The sequence below is a fragment of the Rattus rattus genome, chromosome 6 (assembly GCF_011064425.1).
Source record: "Rattus rattus isolate New Zealand chromosome 6, Rrattus_CSIRO_v1, whole genome shotgun sequence".
Classification (NCBI taxonomy): domain Eukaryota; kingdom Metazoa; phylum Chordata; class Mammalia; order Rodentia; family Muridae; genus Rattus; species Rattus rattus.
The window spans coordinates 139,372,029-139,393,985 of NC_046159.1; the positions used below are offsets into that span (position 1 = coordinate 139,372,029).

Below are 21,957 nucleotides of genomic sequence, written 5' to 3' on the forward strand. Positions count from 1 at the left end.
TAGTTAGGTATGGCATTTTCTATCTCATTTTCTTCTTCTTCTTATTTTTTTTTAGCTTTTACCGATAATGGGAATGTGGTTGATTCCAAATGCCTCCCTTGACCAAACTGATGGTATTCAGCCTCAATCAGCCAACACTCTGATCAGCCCAGTATAATTGGTTGTTTTGTGCAACATGGGGTACTGGCCATATTTTCCCCCCATTTCTACTGATGTTTCAGGGTCTGCCATGCCCACCCCAATACCTTTGTTCTGTCCAGAGTTCTTCTGTTCTCGGAATCCTTGCATGACTTCGTTCAAGGTAACTTACAGAAACATTTCTTCAGACCCTTATAGCTGTTTATGGGAAATCACAACCGAAGTAAAACCCCAAATCTGAAATGGTGCATCAAGAGGACTGAGAAAGTCGTATTAAAAAACTGGCACCACAGCAAATGTTATCAAATACTCTTTAATTTTATTAACTCTTGGAAAATATTCCAAGGAAATAATTGAAAATACAGAAATATTTTGTTAGTACAAAGACATTACCTCAACTGTCCTCTTAGTGAAAACTGAATATGGTCTGCGTGATCTATTAGGGCAATAGTTAAAAAAAATGTCTGTGTTACATGAAAGCTTTACATAAAAATCCCTGTGTTGTGTGTAATGTATGATATCGTGTACGCGATGTGTGATATAAGAGTTAGCAAAATGAAAAATAAAACAGCCTTTGTGGATTAGGCAGAAAAATGTCAAACCGGATGCCTTTTCCTTATTTCAGTGACACATGGGAAGATTATGCAAAAAATCTCCTTTTAGCTCCAAGCTGGAGCTAGGGGTGTTCAGCCTGCTGAAGGTCACCTTGGGAAAGGCACTATCCACACCGGAAGCCAGAGCCGGCTGCTTCCGATTCACTGCCGCTCGCCTCTTCCCAGCGTCCCACAATTCTCTCAGCTATCCTCTCCTCGCACCGACGATTTCAGATGATTCCCTTTAACTACACCATTTACAATGATAACAAAGACAGATTATGGAAGCTACATGTTTATACTAGAAGTTAATTTCACAGATGCTTAATACTGGACAGTATTTGAAATGTATAATGCAGGAAGCACACCACGACCCCTAAATGATACCAAACTCTATAGTATCTGCTTACTTACTAGCTAAAATTCTGGGTTATTTGACATTTCTGTACAAGGCCGTTATCAACGCTTCTCTGCTTATGGCACTTGAAAACCCCAATGGGTCTTCCACTCTTTCCCCATCTTCCCTCGACTTAGGATCGCTCGACTCTTATCCCACCTCCCCTCAAGTCGTCCCTTATAGAGGAAGGATCTTGTGACAATTACATAGCATTTCATATATCCAAAGAACGGTTACTTCAAACCAATTGTTATATTTTTGTTGCGGTATAAAATACTTCCCCATACTATCCATATTGGTAGAAAGCAAAATTAAGGGGTACACATGACTACATACTCACTATGGCAGGACTGGGGTGTATGTAGCTCATGTATAAGGCGCTAGGTTTGAGCTCAGCACTACAGCCAAACCCCGAATACCCCCAGATCAGTATGGGCGAGCCAAGCAAAATCTTTAGCATGACCACAGTGTTGTTTTTTCCCTTACAACAGCCCTTGAATTAGAGAAGGAAGTTGCACACACTCTTCCGGAGCTCTTCAAAAGTCAGGCACGTTGCCCAAATCAAGAAGCTTCGCAGTGGGAAACTGTAAATCTAATCACGGTGGCGTCTCTGGGGTTTCTGGGAAAGGAAGTGAGGGGGGCCTGAGGTGAGTCATCACATGACTCAGGCAACCAGTGCTCCCTTGCTATTCCGGTCGTCTTTCAAAGTCAGGCAACATGTCCTTCTGTGATGATGAAATTAGGACCACGACGCGAGAAAATGCTTTCTTGTAACTGGACACGTCATGCTCTAAACGTTCACTACAGGTAGTACAGAAATCCCAGCAAATTCAACCATATTTTAAATGTCCGATTTTCCGTTCAGTGTTGATTGTGCGTATTTTGAGTTCCTTTCCCAGCCCTGGCGGATGCGCGTGAGGGTCTTGTCTATGCACGGCATGATGAGGATAAACTTCATCACCAACACTGTGCAGGGGATGATGAGCGCCAGAATATAGGCCGAAGGAAGGCTCCATCTTAGAATCGAAGGGCTGAGGAATCTCTTTCCACCATACACCAAAGTGTGGGCTGTGCACAAGACCAGGGTCAGATAACCCAGTTTGGACTATAAACAAACAAACAGAAAAAACCATAGAAGTCAACACCATTCACAACTTACAGTGAAATACCGCATGCCAACGAAGTTTACTTGTCTACAACCACAAATTCATGATACTGTTGCAATATTTAGAACATTGCTAGGTTCAGGGGAACAACTATAATCTTTCTTCAGGATGATAAATACTTCATTAAAAATATAAAAGGATTTGTTTATTGATAACACGCTAGTTTTATATTAACCTGACTCGATAAAGAGAAATGTCCTAGGAGTAAACTCCTTCAAGTCAGGAGACATGAATGCACTGTTCTGTCCACAGAGGGAGCTCCTATTATTGGTGGTCTTGACAGTAGTTCAGAACTGAATGACTTCTACAAGCTCTGGATTCTTTTCTGTTACTGGTCAAAGCCAGAGGCTATCCCTTTTCTATTACAGTAAGCAAGTAAGAAGCTAAGGGGTACTTGTGGAGGCCCTGAATTCTGAAGCCCAGTTTTCCTGTGTTAATTCCTTGAATTTGTCTACATTGGGCTCCTTGGAGAAACTGCTGGATTTGATAACCAAATCTAATTTCAATTACTAATGGTCTGTTTTATTATACTGGTGCATAGGGACCGTGCATGGGGATTATCTGGAGGCCTTGTTAAAACAAATTGCTGGGTTCCCTCTTCAGAGCCTCTCATTGCTCGAACTGGGTGGGGCCTGGGGCTTTGTGGCCTAACGTGTTCCCTGGGTGATGCTTTTGCTGCTTCTCTGGATGTGATAAATACTGGGAGGACCACTGGTCTCCCAGAATAGGAACTACCTTTAATGAGGTGTCTGGCGGTCGATACTCAGGGAAAAGAAATGAATCTCTCATATAGGCCAGGAGTCAGTCTAGGGTGATGGTACTTACCAAATTTTCATTGAAGTTCTAATCCTTATGGTAAATCTCCCTTTTCTTATCAATGTGTCCAGATTGGAAGACTGAATTTTTGTCTTGGGGTCCTTTTCAGCCTCTCTACCTGGTGCCTGCACACATAGTTAATAAATTCCTGGTGCTTTTCACTCTGAAGTCTCGTGACTCTGGGGATGCTCAGGAGGCTTGGCAAGCCATTCCAAGCAGGAAATCACACCCTTATCGACTCTGCCTGTAAGTGTCTGAGTTCATTTTTCTGAGTGAACTGCTAATGATATGACTAGGGAAGTAAGGGAGCCTAATGGAAATTTAGGCGCGATGTGAGAGTAAAACTGGAACATTTGTAAAAAGCCGTATTCCTCTTGAAATGTCAAGACATTTACATTTGAGGCACTTACCTGGACAAACCGGAACTCTCTCCAGTTGACCATGTTGCTTACTGATGGCAAGGAAGTGATTCCCAAGAGAAGAAACAGAAAAAATCCCAGAATTCCCAGCGCCAGATAGGAATCACTGAGCCAGGCAGTAGAGGAACTGAATGGGCTGTCTTTATTAGTTAGGGCCTATGAAAAATTAGAAACAATTAAAATAGATGTTTCTCATACTTTACTCTTTGGGGGAGGGGAGCGAAACACACCTCTCTCACATTACTTGCACAAACCAAATTGTATATCATTTCTTATCGATCGCTTAGGAACCACTTTGGAAAAGTACATTTGAATGTTTTGAGCAGAAAAGGTAATTGACTCTCCTGGGATTCTTTTACAATTCTAGGAGTCACATAGGAAGTTTTAATTCACCCTACATATAGTAAAACAAACTCAATCTTTGTGCTAATCTTCTTTAGTACACGGCCTTCTCTTTCTCAAACAAAAACATAGCGTTATCCCATCAAAATTTGGCTTTTATATAATGTTTATTCTCTCTCTCTCCTCCTCTCTTACTCTCTCTCTCTCTCTCTCTCTCTCTCTCTCTCTCTCTCACAAGTTTGGGTCTTTTATGCTGATTATGTCCCAATATAGTATTAAATCTTGCAAATCACAGCGTGGGAGGAATCAGGCCACGTAGTGTGATCCTTACTCAAGAAGCGTTTGTTGGGGGAATGTGTGAGGGTACTTGTGGGCGGAGTGCCAGTGAGTTATGGGAGTTATTGACTAATGGCCTTTGAGAATGTTGCAAGATATAGCAAGGCCATTAATTTCTAAACCAGACCAGACCTGTAGCATCTCTGCTGTAAATGCTGACAGACTACTTGAGCTTTGAGTGTCCATTAGATAGGATTTGATGTGTGCTGAGAACCATTTGGCTTTTCCATCTGTCGAGGACAACCTCGCACAAGTCAAACATTAATGGGCTTATAAGCACCCTTTTGTGAATTTGTTTGTAGTGTTGTGGTGCATGTTTGGTCAGACTCCATACTTAGTGGACAGTAGTTCAGTCTTCAAAAACAGAAGCTCGAAGCATAAGGGTGGGTGTACAAAGGTTTAGTGACTCTTACCTAGACCTGTCAATGGGTCAGAGTCTCTGTGAGCCCAGGGTTATAGATCTAGAGTCAAGCGAGTTTGGACTCTAATTTTTATTCTCAGTAGCTCTATGTAATCACAATCGGATCCATTTGCAAGCCTCAGGATAGGGTTTCTGATTATTGATCTTCAAAGAAGTGAAGATGCCGTGTGGGTGTGACAGTTCACCCTCCTAATCCCAGATTTGGGAGATCAGGGCGGGAAAGTCATGAATTTGAGGTCAGCTAGGCCTAAATGGTAAACTGGTTAAAGCACAAGACAGAACAAGGACAAGCTTTGGGGAACCATGTTCCACATTTGTGAAATGGATTGGAATAGAACGAGACTGTGCTTTGGTTTAAGAAGCCAAGAAACACAGAGGAGAAGAAATCTACCTGAGTAATGGTCGCGTTTCTCAGCCTCCATCGTACGTAGTAACGAATAGGAATCACAAGGGTGTAGATGGCGTGAAGGAAGGCAAATCCCAGAGCTACCAAGCCCAGTTGCTTTCTGCAAAGCATCCAATGGTCAAGCCAGTTTGGGAATCGGCGGTACTTTGTGCCTCGGTAGAGCTGCAAAATGGCGGCAAGAATACCAGGGAGGTACACCAACGCCAGCAGGGTAAGTGCTGTTATAGGAAAGACACGATTCGGGATGGAAACAACCAGGCGGTACGTACTATCCGTCTTCCCAGTCACGTAGGGGTATATCACTTCCCGGATAGCGCAGTACACAAAGAAGAAGACGCACAGCCCAGAGGACAAGTAGAAAGGGAACCTCCACATGGGAAATAGTTGCAGAGGGTAGTTTTCAATTTCCTTTGCTGCCACGAGAGATCCTTGATCCAGTGGGGTGAGCCCAAGAGTGCGAGCAATGTCCATCACTCTGTCCTTGGCTTTGCTGTCATTTCCACAGACAAACACCTGAGTTAAAAAAATTAATTCCGCGTTTATTATTTCCTTTATTCAATAATTATCATTAAGCTTCATATAAGCAACACATAAAAACATAATAATAAAATATTTTCGAAAGAGAGATATAGGATTTTTTTCTAGCAAGATGATGCTTTGAACTGGCATGTGTGTGCTGGACAGTGAAAGACCAAGCTTTTGGGTTGAGGGTGGTGTTAGGCACGTAATGTTGCTATAAGATGAGGTTCTCTGAAGCACAAGTAGTCCTCTTTCTCTTGAATATGGGAACCACATCACCTATGATTATGGCTCGTCTGGGGACCCAATTAGACCCAGTTTCACACAAGTGGAAACAGAGTCAAGAATTGGTTAGTTTCCTGTCTGGCAATAATAGAACTCCAGACTCTGACATCATTCGGTCCCATCGAACTACTAATACACTTGAACCACAATCGACTACACTTCTCAATGAAACCCAAGAAAATTGTCCTTAGCACAGTAAGAAAAATTAAACATTTAGTAGGGAATTTTTTTGGAGCTACATTCAGGTAAGGACAGATTAAAACATTCGCCTTTAAATGGCCGAATGCAAGTTCGTTTAATCTTACCTGCCGACTTGCATCGAGTGTTCCTGACTGGAGAGCCCAGGCTGAGATGGTGTTAAATGCCTTGACCACGTGGGCTCCTGGTACCAGTTGAGCAAGGTACTCGGCGTTTGATTCTGGATACTGATTCATTTTTTGGTTGTTACTGACATCTACCAATACTTTTCCTTTGAGAGAATCAGCTAATTCTGTAAGGAAATCATAATGCTCTCTGTGCACGGCCAGGACTATGACGTCAGACCTCGATGCTGCTTCTGAGTAGCACAGGACCTCTGCTCCCCTGGGCAGAAGGCTGGACACCTGGGGGTTTCGACTCCCGAAAACAACAGAATAGCCACACTGAAGCATTTTCAACCCCAATGATTTCCCGAAATCCCCTGTTCCGAAAATGCAGACAACACCTTGCTTTTCTGAGGAATCCACAGTCAGAGGAAACTCATCTGCACACGTCTTCTCCATTACTGAAAAACAAACAAAAGGAATTAGAGGTGTAGAAATTCAAAAGGACTTATAGGTCATCAGCTCGTAACTGAGATACCGCAAGGCATTAAGGGAAAAAGTGTGGTGCTGACAAAAACAATTGAATGTCTTGCCTGGGAATCCAGCTAAATTAGTGTTCTGAAGCTGCATTTTTTTTTTGTTGTTGTTGTTTTTTTTTTGTTTTTACAGCTTCGCACAGTAATCTATCTCACTCTCTATTCTTTGGGGGAATAGTATGTCTTCTTTCAGAAAAAATTTTCTCAAATATTTTCTCAACTTCTACTTGAAACTGTCAGCTAATGTAGAGGCTTTTTTCCCCCCCATGGGTGGGGAAGGATTTTCAATGATTTATTTTTCCGTGCTGAGAAATGCACTGTCTATCAAGGGCTAGACAGTTGGCAAATATTTGTTAAAGCCCGAGCAGGATGGAATGAGAGACAGAAGGAGCAGGGTCCTCCCTGTGTTTCAGACACGGGGTGCAGTCAGGAGGAGGAGGAGGCTGAATAATTAAAGATAACCAACATGCAGGGGAGAGAGAGGCTGCAGGAGAGGATGCTGCCAAAGACAGGACTCCTCTCACTCAAGTGGCTTGGCAGTAAAGTCGGTGAGTCAGATGTGCAGCTCCCGCACCAGCTATGACAGTGTTGGTCCTTACACTGTAGCTTTTATATCAATCATGAAATGTGCACACATACACACATAGCTGCACTTTTTAAAAAGAGGGAGCTTTGCACATTTTCCTTCTCTGTCTAGCTCAAGACAAAGTACTGTCATCTTAGCTGCGCCGGACCAGAGTTGTGCAACTGCAGCACACACGGGCTGTGCAGGTCATTGCACTCAGGTAGGCGTCGTGAGAGAGACAAGAAATACAGGACTTTCCGGTACCACTGTAGAAACTGTGACTAATCAGCGTAACTGAATCATCTTACGAACTATCTGGAGATGCCCTCAGCAGGTATCAGGAAGGGCATGAACACGTATGGGAACTATCTGTGGTTGAACATGGTTCTTCATGTGCAAGCACGGGGCTGTCCTTTTACATGTTCCTGGCATCTGTGACTGCAAACTAGTATTTAGCTAACTTGGTTAGCTGTTAATCAGTTAATATACACATACGTATATAATATTACATATAACTGTATATGTGTGTATCTGTATATATTGACGTCTTCAAGACAGGATTTCTCTGTGTAGTCCAGGGTTTGCTGGAACTCACTCCGTAGACCAGGCTGGCCTCAAACTCACAGAGATCCACTTGCCTCTGCCTCTTGGGTGCTGGGATTAAAGATATGCACCTCCACTGCCCACCAAATGACAACTATTTTCATAATGCAAATCTTCAGGCTGTCACCCGATACACTTACCATTCTGTTCTGTATAACTGCTTTGTGTGCTAAAGGACTGACTACCCGTCTTCTCATTTGACCCCAATACTTTATTCTAGTACTTCCCCCCCCCAACTAGATTACTATGTACGGAAATTATAGAACTGGTAAATCCACCAGCAATAAGAGACTAACTTCTTTGCAGCAATAGTCTATTGATGGTTACAAACGCAGCAATTCTAGGTGATTTGGCCCATTTGACCGATATGAATCGATGTATTATAACTTTATGTAAAGTTTTGTAATAATTAAGCTTATAAATACAAAAAAGACTGGATTGTGTGTTTTTATATGGGCTTATTGGGGTTGGAAATTACTGCAATGTGTGTGTGTGTGTGTGTGTGTGTGTGTGTGGTGTGCAGGTACATATATGTGCATGTTTGTGGAGACTATGAACAACTTTGGGTGTCATCCTCAGGGAGGCTCTTTACCTTCTTTGAGACAGGGTCTCCTATGGGCCAGAAACAAGGCTAGGTCAGCTGGCCAGTGAATCCGGGGTCCATTTGTATTCACTTCTCAAGCTCCAAGATTATAAAAACCCTCCATGCTTAGAACTTTTACATGGATCTGAGAATCCAATTCAGGTCCTTGTGATTGTAAGACAGGCACATTCCTGCCTGATCCATCCCCTCAGACCACTTTTGCACTGAATTACTAGCAATGCGGCCTTTGGCAGGTTATTCAAACTCAGCCTTGTCATGTTTAAGATGAGAGATAGCATCTGCTTACGAGATATCAAGGCTTAGATTAAATTATGTGTCTCGAAGCAGATCTTTAGGCATGAATGCTAGTTTATCACTATTAGGTCATTTAATCTATTTATTATCTGAGGAATTTAACCCACTAATTGCTTAATATCTATGTAAAGCATATAACTTGAGCAGCATAATAACTGTGATCATTTAATCTGAACCAGAGATTAGAATGTGCCTACTTTCTCCACTTATTTTTTTTTTATAAATAACATCCTATATGAAATGGCTGTAGACCACAGAAACACATCAAAACACAGATGTAGAAATGGATGAAGTACGGGTTTCTCTCATTTGTATTTTTTTCACATTTTACTTTATTCTTCTCTTAAGATATAGCTTGGCAGTTTAAGGTAACCTCCTTGGGATGCTGGCTCCTCCAACCATTAAAATTCGTCTTCACTTTCAAAACTTCAGGGACGTCGCTGAGTAAATTGCAGATATAAAAAAGTTGGTAAGGGGATATTAAAATATTACTGACTGATCCAATAAAAGGAAATGCAGCTTACTTATTCCTTAAGCACTTCCTGATGGCTGTGGTAGTCACTCTAAGGTTACACTTTATGGACACAGCTTGAGACACACTTCAAATTTTCCTGGTGCTATTTTTAGTCTCCAGGCAGAATCTTAGCTCTGCTCAGCAAACACTGCCCACTATTAACTTAGTTCTGGGTCTTCCATCTGCATCCCTCGCTTCTTGTCATAGGGCTTCTCTAAGACCCTTGTCTGCTTAGCATTCAGATATGCAGGGTTCGTGGGGGCACCACAAACCAACAGAGGGCAGGCCTCTGAGAACCCTGTCTCTCTTTTGTGTTTCCTTTGTCTTCTGGTACTCAGTCTGACATATTTCCTAAGGCTTCTCACATGGCCCCAGTGGACCAGAACACTCATTATCTGTGACCATGGTTAACCTCCCTCCCTCTTGCACTGTCTTTCCCATGTTCCCTGGCCATGCCCTTTGCCTTTCTCTCCGGCTCCCCGGAATCAGGTCTCTAGTAAATCATTGGCACACCAGCCTTTGTTATGCCCCTGCTTGTAAGATTACTCAGAATAGTGATAAAAATAAATAATGTGGGAAAATGTTAGCAATTCTTTGGAGATTTGGTTAAGAGCTCTTGGAAAAAAATATTATAATTATAGATGCTCACAGAAATAGGATTTACACATAGGGTGTGCTTTCCAATAAGTGCTTCATGAATAGTTTTGCCACACCCATGTCAGGCACATTTGTACCTCAAAATAGCTACATGAACACATGGGTCCACAAAGGTGGTAGTTTCTTGTTTAGACTCTTCAAAGTTCCCTGGCCTACTCTTAGATAAGAAATACAGGGAAACAGGAAATCGTAAGAAAGGCAGCAAACGGGAAGAGTATTTACCGAAGGTAAAATGGGTTAAAGAGTGACAACAACTGTGTTTTCTTTCTTTTGGTCTTGTGGGCACTACACACCATAAGCTGGGTGACTAGAAAGAACAGGAATTTCCCAGCTTGGAGAAGCTCCAGGTGTGGCTTACTTCCTGTGGAAACACCTTCCATAGAGAGGAAGGTGAAGTGATCCCACAGGAATGCTTACATGGGCTACAGAGTGACAAAGGTAACTTCGATGGCCACAGAGGCAGCTGCCACTGAGGTAATCTTTGGTCTCTGCATTCCACCCCTGCCATTGGGAACTGAGGCAGCCATCTTTAAAGATGCTCCCACTGACACCTCCCGTGAGTATGAGTTATGTGAGCAAAGGGCAAAGAGATGCAGAATGTCCCAGCACTGGGCATCTCTGATGTCACTTCTCCTTTGAGCCACACCCGTCTCTCTCCAGAGTGGGTTCTGATTTAGAGTCCACTAACTGGCTCTCTGTAGTTTTGTCCTTCTGAGAATGTTACAGAAATGGCATCTCACGCTATATAAACAAGCCGATGAGAGCCCTCTCTTCTTCCCCTTGTTTGTTTCTTACTCAGCACAATGTCCCTGAGGTTCATCAAAGCTGTTTTGTTTATCAGTATTTCCATGTAATTTCTGAGCAGTATTCCATCCATGGAAGAGACGTATTACAATCTCACTTAAAACGTTTTGCTTCTGGAGACAAAATCCAAAGCTTGCACATGCCAAGCATACAATATACCACTTAGTTACACCGCCTGTCCTCGAGTTAACTTCATCTAATGTAGGACCTTTAAGTTGTCTCTAACTTGGCCCACTGCGATAAACACTCACATACAAGCTTTGGCGTGACAGTAAGTTTCCATTTGTTTGGGACAAAGATTGTCCAGTGCAACTGGGTCATATGGCAACTTCTGCTCAGTTTTACATGGAACTTCTTGAGTACTATCCAGTGGCCACACGACTTTACATTCCTACTTAGTAATTTATGAGTTCCGGTATTTTTTATTTTGGCCATTTTGTTATTCCAGTGTGGTTTTAATTAGCATGTCCCTAATGGCTGATGATACTGAACATCTCGTTATGTACTTCCTTGGCCTCTGTATATCATCCTTGGTGAGATATTGTTCCATGTGTTTTGCCCATCCCCCCCTCTGTCTCTCTCCTCCCCCTTCCTCCTTTCCTCCGTCCCTCTCTCCGTCCCTTGCTATTTTCCTCCCCCTTCCCTTCATTCCCAAAGATAAACTTTTACTCTAGCCCAGGCTGGTAGACATCTATATAGTCCAGGGTAGTCTTAGACTTGTACAATCATTCTGCCTGACCCTCCTAAGTTCTGGGATTATGGCTATGAGCTACCAAACCCAGCTTCTTGCCTACTTTTTAGTTAGGCAATGTATTTCACATATATGTATAGACATATTAGATATAAGACTCTTGCTACATATGTGATTTATAAATATGCTCTCCTAGCCTTTAATGTCTTACAGGATCTTCATAGAAAAAGAATTTTAAAATTTCATGACATTAATTTATTAATTCTTTTCTCTTATAGATTATTCTTTTGATAATAACTCTCTTCATGAAGCCCTGAGTTCTAAATTAACTATGATCTATTTTTAGCTCATTTTTACAAAGTTTAAGGCTTAGGTAGGTAAGTGTGGTGTGTGTGTGTGTGTGTGTGTGTGTGTGTGTGTGTGTGTTGTGTGTGTGTGTGGTTGTGTGTATGTGTGTGTGTGTGTGTGTGTGCTGCCTATATAAATTAACTAAATGCTTATCCTTCATTTGTTGAAATAACATCCTTTTTGATTAATTGCTTTTACGCCCGTGTTAAAAATCAACAATTCACGTAAGTGTGGCTCATTTTCTGGGGTCTCTTATTCTGCTTTACTAATCTATGTATCTGTTTTCTGTCTATACCATACAATACTGATAGCTATAAGCATGTATGTGTGTATGTGTATGTAATGTTTAGACATACATACATATGTCTAAAAATCGATAGTTGTTCTACCTAATGTATTCTTTAAAATTATTATAGCTAGTCTAACTCCTTTCTCCAGGGAATTTGTAGAATAACTTTGCATATTCACAATATTTTCTTTTAAGTGTTTATATAGTTTAAAGAATTGTCTTAAAAATTTAAATTTTGTGACACAGATTAACATGTTAGAAGCTTAAATACATGAACTGTGTTAAAATATTAATTGGCTGGGCTGTGAAGATGATGACAATTCAGTTGACAAAGTGCTTGCTTGAGGTAATCCTGAGGACCTAGCACTCACGTGAAATCTCAGGGAGGGAGGTGGAAATATGGAGTTCTCTAGGTCTAGTCTACTTGGTGAACACTAGGATATGGTGAGATCTTCTAAAGTTCTATGGGTGATGTCTCCTATTTAACTACACTCTCCATTGATATGTAGCCTCCACACCCATGTTCCTGTGTGCATGATCTCTCTCTCTCTCTCTCTCTCTCACACACACACACACACACACACACACACACACATTCAACTTATGCAACAGTAGCATGTAGATAGCTAATGAATAGAAAAAAGTTATATGATAGATGATAACATATACTTCATTTAAAAGATAACTCAAAGCTTGCAGTTATTGGTGTGTTAGAACTCTGGTATCAAATGGCACATTTTATCACTGTCAGGACCTTGGGGGAGAATATCTTTGCCAGGTCCTTCAGTAAGAATGTCAATGATCTAATCATGGCTCTTCTAAAACATGGTACTTTCACCTCTTAGGATTAGTAAACGGACCATTTGTAGAATAAAAAGGGAAAAATGTTAATATTTGTATATGTAATGCCATTTCTAGAAGGGAATGAAAATCTGTCTATACAGATAATTTAAAAAGGAATAAGTAGCCACCATGACTTTGTCATTTTTAATTACAAAATTTCAAAGAAAATTCAAATTATCTACATGAACACTGACTGTCCATTATTTATACACAGGTAGAGTTACCTTATTTATCAATTCTAAATATTTATGTATTTATGTAAAGTGAAAATGCAAAAATAAATTTCATGTGAAAGAGTTTGGCTGTGATCAAAGCAAATCTAAAGAGAAAATTGCTTTTGACACAACACGCAACTTTCACAACTTTCAGTTTCAGAAGGAAATGTCATGGGGCTGCTCATATTTTGGGCAGAGAGGGCCCACCCAGAGAGATCTTGGGGGAGTGAGGAGGAGAAGGGGACTCTGGAGTAGAGTCAGGCATCTTTTTTCCCATCATGCTTTCCTAACTTCAGTCATTAAAGATTTCTTGGGACCTTAAGGGACTGTGGAAAAACTCACTTCTGTAAAATATTATTATGAGAATTAGTACATCTCCATTCAAAGCAGGTTGAAAGCTTGCACAAAAACTGAGTGACCACACTCTTGATTCATTGCACCTTCCTCCCAAGTTTTCCCTGTAGTCTTGACTGAATATTAGAATCCCTCTGCTTACAAAAAACCAAAGGCTGAATGAGGTAGGGGTGTGCGTATCTCACAAGGGTCCAAGAATGTCAGACTCAAGACTTGGCATCACACTGCAGGTAGCTTTTCTCTGTTGTCCTGTCAGAGAGATATTACAGAGCTACTCCCCAAACTGAGAAAACCACCCACATCTCCCATGGAGTTCCTTAACAGCAACACACAGGAAAGCACCTTAGCTGGTTTGCAATTTAGACGAAACAGCCTTTAGAGTCATGCCGCCCTTTTCTTCATTTGTGAATTCAGCTTCGGACTCTAAAATGGTGCTTCAAACATCTCAATCCTTCAGAAACTCTTCACCCTGGATGCACACTCAGACACAAACCACAAGCCCACTGGCCCTGTTGAGGATGAAGAGGCAAAGAATGCAGACGTCTTATAAAGTATTTGACTCCCTGGAAGAAGACAGTCAAAGCTCTGTTTCTGTATGCTTCAAGACCTGTCTGTGTATTATTATAGGAAATTGGACAATGTACATTTAATAATAAATAAGCTGGGTTAGAAGGTGGAAGGTGCTCCAGAGAATACAGAAGAGGGTTACAGAATAAAATCCGCTCTGAGAGAGAGAGGCAGTAAAATTTTGAATGCTGGTCAACATGAGGCTCTGCAAGGAGGAACATGTAAACGAGGACTGCTAAATTTAATAAATAGAAACACAGGATGCCAATTAAACTTGAATTTCAGCTAACGAGTAACGTTTAGAGCAACTGTAGCCTTCGCAAAGACTGAAGCACAGTCACACCGAAATATTTATACTACAGAATTCGGGTTTGTTGGGGATGGTGCATTTTATCTGATCTCGTTTATCAAGCTGATAAAAAGTTAGGATAGTTTTGTAATTTCTTGGCCATGTAGGTTCAGTATCTGCTCTCTGGGCTTATTAGATCGTTTGTTTGAAGCCTGGAAGAAGCTAGAGTTTCAGTCATGCCTTGGTTAACTGACCTTGACAACTACTGGGATTTTCAATCTGGACTGCCTTAAAAATCTGTAGGTTCATCAATGATGTGGCTGAAGGAAGTGACTCTGAGATCGCCACCAGCAGACGAGTCATCAAATAGGCTTCCTTGAGATAGACAGCATTTCTCACAAAGTAAAGCCATGATCTCTTGCTCAGCAACTAACTTGTAGTCAGAGGGGAAAGTAATTAAAATGACTAATATCATACATTCGCAGACATTTTGCTGTTTTTCTTAAACAGTTTTGACATGCTGTTCCGGGCTGGTTTAGGACTTGCCATGTAGCCGAGGTTGGCCCCTCATTTATGCAACTGCAAGGCGAGCTGCTGAAAAATAGATCACAGCGTTACTTTGTGAGAAATGCTGTGTATCCCAGGGAAACCTCTTCGATGACTCATCTGCGTGTCCTCTTAATACCCAACAGAATGACACATGAAACTTAGTGTACAAATTGATTAGGTCACAAGAATGTAACTAGAGATAGCCTTCGCATTAATGCTGTGTGGTTTATAGACTTCGACATGAACTGCTAATGCCCACCTACCAGTGAGCTGTGGTGGGAACTGAACTTCAGTGGTCCTGTCAGGAGGCAGAATCCCCACTCCCTTCCACAGATGGACGATGACATAGTAATGTAGACCTGTTATATATTTTAATTCCAGTACAGGGAAATCATTTCTGGTAAGTTCTTTGTGGATGTTTTAGTTCCTTTGAGCGTCGCATGGGTGCATGGCGTTAGAGTTATATCTCAGCACTCTCTGCCAGGGTAAGTTAAGATAGTTTTGTAATTTCTTGGCCATGCAGGCTCAGTGTCTGCTACCTGGGCTTATTCAATCATTTCCTTGAAACCTAGTGTGCATGGGATGGTTAGAGTTTCAGTTATGCCTTGGTTAATTGACCTTGACAACTACTGGGATTTTCAATCTGCACTGCCTTAAAAATCTGTAGCTCATCAGTGATGTGGTTGTAGGATGATACTCAGAGATCACCACCAGCAGAGAGTGTGTTTTTCCCCACTGGCCGACTACAGGGTACCTGGCTAATATGCATTCTATGAACATCTGATTAATTTGGTGTCTACAACGACTCACCAAACATTTAGCGTCAGTTGGTGAGTTTGGCTGTTTTGGGGGTTTGTCAGAGATCTTTAGGACATGGTTAATAATTTTAATTTTCAAGTAACTTTGTCCAAGTAAAATGAATAGTCATGGGGTTGGGGATTTAGCTCAGTGGTAGAGCGCTTGCCTAGCAAGTGCAAAGCCCTGGGTTCGGTCCTCAGCTCTGGGAAAAAAAAAACATACAAAAATGAATAGTCATGCATGTCACTGGTAATTAGTGTCTAGATATCGATAACTGCTAAACCAGTCAGGAGATAGAAATTTCCTGTGTATCTGACCATCCTGCCTGCCTCCTCAGAAACCCTTCTCATAGGGCCTTCCATTCTGTTTTAAAATACCTTGCCATTTTAAGAAATTTCTGGGGATTGCTTAGTATTTCAGCTTTGGGATAGCATTTGTCTCCCAATTGGCACCCTAAGGAATGGGTCCCAGTGGCTCTAAAAGAAGCATCAGAAGGACACAGACCTTCCACCACCATCCTTTCATTATACTCTGATACACAGCTTCTGAACAGTGCTAGTTGGTCATTGCTTCTAGAAAAACAGCTTCTCCTTTTTAATACCTAGGATTTTAATTTGGGCTCCCTCTAGTGGCTGGAGCTGGATTGCTGGGTAGAAGCTTGAACTCAGACATGTGTTTTTCACTGTGAAAAAAATCACCAAACGCTGTACATTAGGACTGGCTTCCCTTGGAGACCCAGTTATCATAGCACCAGCTACCCCACTACCTCTCATCTCATCTTCTCGCAAATATGGAATTGGGAAAGCAAGGGGGTGGATAGATGAGACCACTTTTCTTATCCTGATTGTATTTTATGTCTAAATCTTTCCTTAGGGGCATCCCTTCCCCAAAGGTTCCCAGGTTAATTTAGAAAACAACCCAGCAATAAAAGCCGCATACGCTGTCTTCCTCACACATTGGGCCAACACAATTTAGGCTGTAAATCTAAATCCCTGGGACTCCTGCTTCCCAAAGGGAGTCTTTTTGTACTCACTCCAACAAAAATATCTTCCGGTTTCTCAGACCTGACTCAGAAATCCAGCAAGGAGAGTCTAGGATTTCGACCTAGGAAAAGTGTACAACTGGCATATCACTGTTAACTGCAGTGAGCTACTGATAAACTCTGCCTCCACATCGTCCCATTTCCTAGATGATTTCTGTGTCAGCCTCCCTCCACCCATTTCTTAAACTATTTTTTTTCCTATTTCTATGTCACAGAATTGAACATGATAAATAAGACACCTTTGAACTAATGGGATGAACAAGAATCAACCAGAAAGACAGTAGTGTGTGTGTGTGTGTGTGTGTGTGTGTGTGTGTGTGTGTGTGTGTGAGAGAGAGAGAGAGAGAGAGAGAGAGAGAGAGAGAGAGAGAGAGAGAGAGAGAGAGAGAGACTGTTCAGGGGCTTCAGACTTCATGCTGGCCCAGTAATCTACCATAATGTTACTCAAAAGAAAGTAAAACAAATACCACTTCTATACTGTCTTTTATTAACTAAACTGGTATAATAATTTTGACTATTTCTATGTTAAAACAAAAGAATCTTGAATGTCTCTCCAACCAGCAGGGTTACAATCTGGACTTTGATTGTGTTAACGGGAAGCAATAGACCATTCATTCTCATTGACTATGGACATCCTTGGGCAACATCTTTCCAACACAGAAATCAGTGTTGTCTGGGGTGATTTGGTAAAGTTTCATATTTCTGGGATATTTACAATAGCTACTTTGTGCCAAGCATTGTGTTAGGCAAAGGGATGAAGTGGGGAACCAGAAAGTCCCTGTCCCCGGGGAGCTCAGGTCTCAGGGAGAAGCTAGCTTAGGGCCAAACCACTAGCACACATGTGTGAGGGTCAGCACAGGGATGTGTAGATGCTGGGAGCCCACATCAAGGACACTGATCTGCTAGGAGGAGAACATGGATTAAATCCTGCCAGAGTTGCCTCAGTTGCCATTTTACTCAGGTTGAAAGCTGAGTTCAGTGTCCCCAAATTGTAAAAAGAGCATGTGTAGATTCAAGGTACGTGCTTCCCACTGAGCATTAATTATCTTCCGGTTCCCTAAGTCCACAGCTTTGCCTAACAGCAGTGTGCTAGGAAATACAGCTTCCTCCTTAAAGTATCTTATTTTCCTTAATATTGGGTGGTGAGACCAAACAGACTATCTAGTTTGTGCTCTAACAACTTAAAACCGTTTGCTTTTTAAAATGTGTGTGTATGTGTGTGTGTGTGTTTGTGTGTGTGTATGTGTGTGTGTGTGTGTGTGTGTTTGTGTGTGTTTGTGTGTGTGTGTGTGTGTGTGTGTGTGTGTGTTTGTGTGTGTGTATGTGTGTGTGTGTATGTGTGTGTGTGTGTGTGTGTGTATGTGTGTGTGTGTTGTGTTTGTGTGTGTGTTTATGTGTGTGTGTGTGTGTGTTTGTGTGTGTGTGTGTGTGTGTGTGTGTGTGTTCAGGTGCCCAAGAATGCCAGAGGCATTGAATCACCCTGGAGCTGGAGTTATAAGTGGTTGTGAATCTCTTGCCATGGCTACTGGGAACTTAACTCAGGTCCTCTGCAAGAGAGCTGTGCTTTAGCTACAACTGCAGAAACATCTCTCCAGCCCCACTAAGAACTCTTTTTAGAGATGTGCTATATAATTAGGTTGTTACCTTAGTCTTCTTTTAATTCATAATTACAGCTCTTAACTTTTCAAAATTACCCTTCCCATACATTTTCTTTGCTTTTAAGAAGAAAAGTGAACTTTATTCTGAAGTAAGGAATGATGATGTCCTTTAAAAGAACCACACATCTCTCAAAATTACCCTTCAGAAACACAGTACAGTGTCAAAAGACCTCTCCGCACACGGCTGAATAAACTCTGAACACGGTGCAGAACTTAGAATTTAGATCAGGATGTCAATGTCCTGCTTGCTTAATTACAGTGGAAATATTTTTTTTTTAGTAGTCCAGGGCATTCTTTTTTTTTTTGCAAGGACACGTTCCTAAAAGACAATCTTTAAAAAGCATAAGCGTTCTTTGTTCTTTATTCTTCAACAAATTTGGAAGAAAACTTATTTCTATATAGGCCAAGTAATTTTCTTCTCAAATAATGCCTTACGTATTCATTATTCTTTAGTTATTTACTTAGTCTGATTCTTTGCAGTACCGCTATCTTCTTAACAAAAGAACAAGTGTTAATTAAAACCATTTTGGAAATGACCTAAAAGTCACGGAGAACCATCTGAGTGGGTTTAACATATCATGGAGTACTGCTCGAGAAGTCTTCATAATTAACTAATAAGCCATTCTTTTTGGATGTGAACAGACACAGGGAACATCAGAGGTCTTGTCTTTGTAAATTTCATTTCTATTATTTTCTCGTCTGATCTAAAGCCTGAGGGGGCAGTTAACTATGCACGGCCCATCCCTCCATCTTGTGGTGGGGATTATGGTAGATAAGCTACAGATGCTTAACAAGTGGCCTCCTCGGATCTCAGGCCACTCAATGGAGCACCTTAATAAGCCTTCCAACTTTAAAGGGCGATGCTGTTACCGTTGTTTCCCTCTCACCAGGAGTTTGCCAGTCTTTTCAAGACTTCTAAGAAAATGGTTTTTACAGCAGCTGATAAAACATACCTAAATTTAATTGTATGCATGGGGTGTATGCACATGTACCCATGTGTGTGTGTGTGTGTGTGTGTTGTGTGTGTGTGTGTGTGTGTGTGTGTGAGGTCAGAGGTTAATGCTGGCTAGCTTGCTGGATTGCTTCCTTTCATATGTTTCATTAGCACCCATTAATTATACGTGATAATGTGTTTCATTATAACGGATTCATTCATGTGCATGATGCATTTCAAACATATTCACCCCTCCTTCATTAATTTTACTTGACCCCGTCCCACCCATTCGAATCCTCCTTCTTCCCATCCAGCCTTCCTCCTAATCCAAGGAGTCTGGAGCTCACCGATTTGACAAAGGTGTTTGACCAGTGGGCTCCAGGGGTCCTTCCTGGAGTCACCTCAGTGCTGAGGTTACAGGTGTATGCCATGGGGAGTGCTGAGGACTTGAACTTGGGTCCTCATGGTTCAGGGGCAAGTATCCTACCTACTAACCACCTCCCCAGTCCTTGAAACACACTGCAGAACTTAATATTTCTAGTGTATTTTTTTTTTACAAAAGGTTATGAAAATCTATTTCCCCCCTAAACAGTAGTTAGTAAGCTTATGAAAGGCAGATGTCTGTAAAACATGCTCAAGTCAGAGGTCTGGCCTAGTGGGTGCTCGTTCCTGAACTGCCGGTGCTATGTGAATTTCAACAGAATCATAAATGTGGCCAAATGGAGAAAATTCGATGACCCAGTTTTGATGTACACATGTACCATTTACTTTACGGCCCCGAGGTTCTGACACTTGAGAGCGCTCCATCCTGTTTCCTAAGCTGGTGGCATTCGCCATGCCGGTAGAATGCTTGCTGGGTAGGACTTCACACCGCGCTAAATCACCGTGTTCTGAAAAACTCGGGACCTTCCAAAGGCCATATCTCAAAAAAGTTACTGCTTCAAATAAATGTGCCATTTTATAAAATTACACCTACTGTATCAGAAAAAAAAAAAAGGTTCTTTCATGTGAGTGACATTTATATGGCTGCCATTTATACGGAATTGGACATTCTCACACAGCCAGGCTGAAGAATGGTTTGAAAGCCTAGAGTGTTCTCTGAATGATAAAGGTGGTGAAACTTTTAGATGTTCCTGTGAGAACGGCTGGGTAGTTTTCTTGTAAAAACGAAGCTTGCGTTATTATGGAAAGTAATTACTCAGTTATACCTGGGACATTAGCAAGACTTTCAACACCTTTCACAGCCACAGCACCTTAAGGCTTTTTTTTTTTTACCTTGATGGCGCTGCATAGTGTGAATTCTCTTGGACCAATAGGCCACCGTTAGAACTAAAAATAGAATTCTAAACACCCTGACTCCACGGTGCAGGCAACTTGCTTTCCAGGACACACCATTCATGTTTTAAAGTGCTATGCAGAGACAAATAATAAAAGGGGAAAAAAAAACCCAACCCAAATCACCTACCATATGCCTCTGGACTGGTTTCTTTCCCTCATGCAGCAAACTGCATCTAGAGCTTTTCTGCCTCTAGAAAAGCAATCGCTAAGCTGCTTAAGAGTATTGAAATTAAGATCAAGGAAGACAGACTGCCCAGTTTCAGCTCTGTGTGAAGTCCTTAGATGTAGCCTATACTGCTGGGCTGCACACCTAAGTTCTTCCAGGTTGCTTTCCCCTGGGCGCTTCAGATTTTTACCAGTCCAGTTAGACAGAAAGAACCCAGCCCTGGTTCTTTCTTATTAGGAGTCCTATGCACCTTGATGAGTAATACAAGCTCAGGAAGGTAATGACTGGCTGAAAGGCTTAACTGATCCCGAGGCAGCCTTGGGTGACATTTGTATGAGAAGGCTATGGGGCGAGTTTGCTTATAATATCTCAGTATCAGCTGGCTGGAAAGTAGAGTCCAGAAAAGAAGGGTTGGGGGTGGGCTGACAGAAAAAGGACCTCAGCCACTGGCGAAAGTGACAAGGCAAAAAAGCCAGTAAAGTGACCCACCTGCGGGAGGTCCCCGGAGGGGCGTTGGTCTGGCGCAGCTGCTGGTGGGCTCTGCCCTTTAGGCTTGAAGAGTGAGATAGGCAGCCTGTGCTCTGCGACGGCTCCAGGCTCTCGCCTTTAAGCCAAAGAGCTGAGGGAGGGCCCTGCTTGATTTCGCAAGAGGAGCAGTGAAGCAAAGTTTCCGGGAAGAGTTCAACCTGGGAATCCCGCGCAGCTGGAAGGACCAGAACTTTTTGTGCAGTTCTGCCTCGCAGATGTGGCCGCTTTCTGCTGGCAAACGGGGTTTTAAAGGGATTTTCCGGAACCCTTGGGGTGGGGCATCCCAGGCCAGTTGCTGCCTAGAGGGACAGAGAAATCACTTCTTTTCCCTTTGGAGCTAGAGGACTCTGGGTAGCAAAGAAAACAGTACATGGGCAAGGACCTTAGGCGTTCCCCTTAGTTGCTTCTGTTCTTATGAAATAGTGGCATCTTTCTCCTGCCAGGAGCCCCGATTCTTAACAGAGTCAGAGCTTGAAAGACTGAGAGTTTCAGGTCTTCATTTCAAATGCAGATGTGTCTCTAGGTTCACAGGGTTACTCCGGGGCTCCAAGGATACTGTACATCCAGGCAGGTGGGAGTCTCTTGTATAACGAGTGCATCTACTCCTGTGTCCTCCATCCCTACATGGTAA

The 21,957-nt window shown here is 42.0% G+C and overlaps 1 protein-coding gene across 1 annotated transcript; it reads right to left on the reverse strand.

Annotated features, from left to right (window-relative positions):
* Positions 1-435: 435 nt before the first annotated feature.
* On the reverse strand, positions 436-21,409 carry LOC116902996 (metalloreductase STEAP4). The gene is made up of 5 exons (XM_032905310.1): positions 21,288-21,409; positions 6,144-6,601; positions 5,020-5,547; positions 3,521-3,685; positions 436-2,233 (listed from the first exon to the last, which is right to left on the reverse strand). The coding sequence occupies exons 2-5, from the start codon at positions 6,597-6,599 to the stop codon at positions 1,970-1,972; spliced, it is 1,413 nt and encodes a 470-aa protein (XP_032761201.1). The 5' UTR covers positions 6,600-6,601; positions 21,288-21,409; the 3' UTR covers positions 436-1,969.
* Positions 21,410-21,957: the final 548 nt, after the last annotated feature.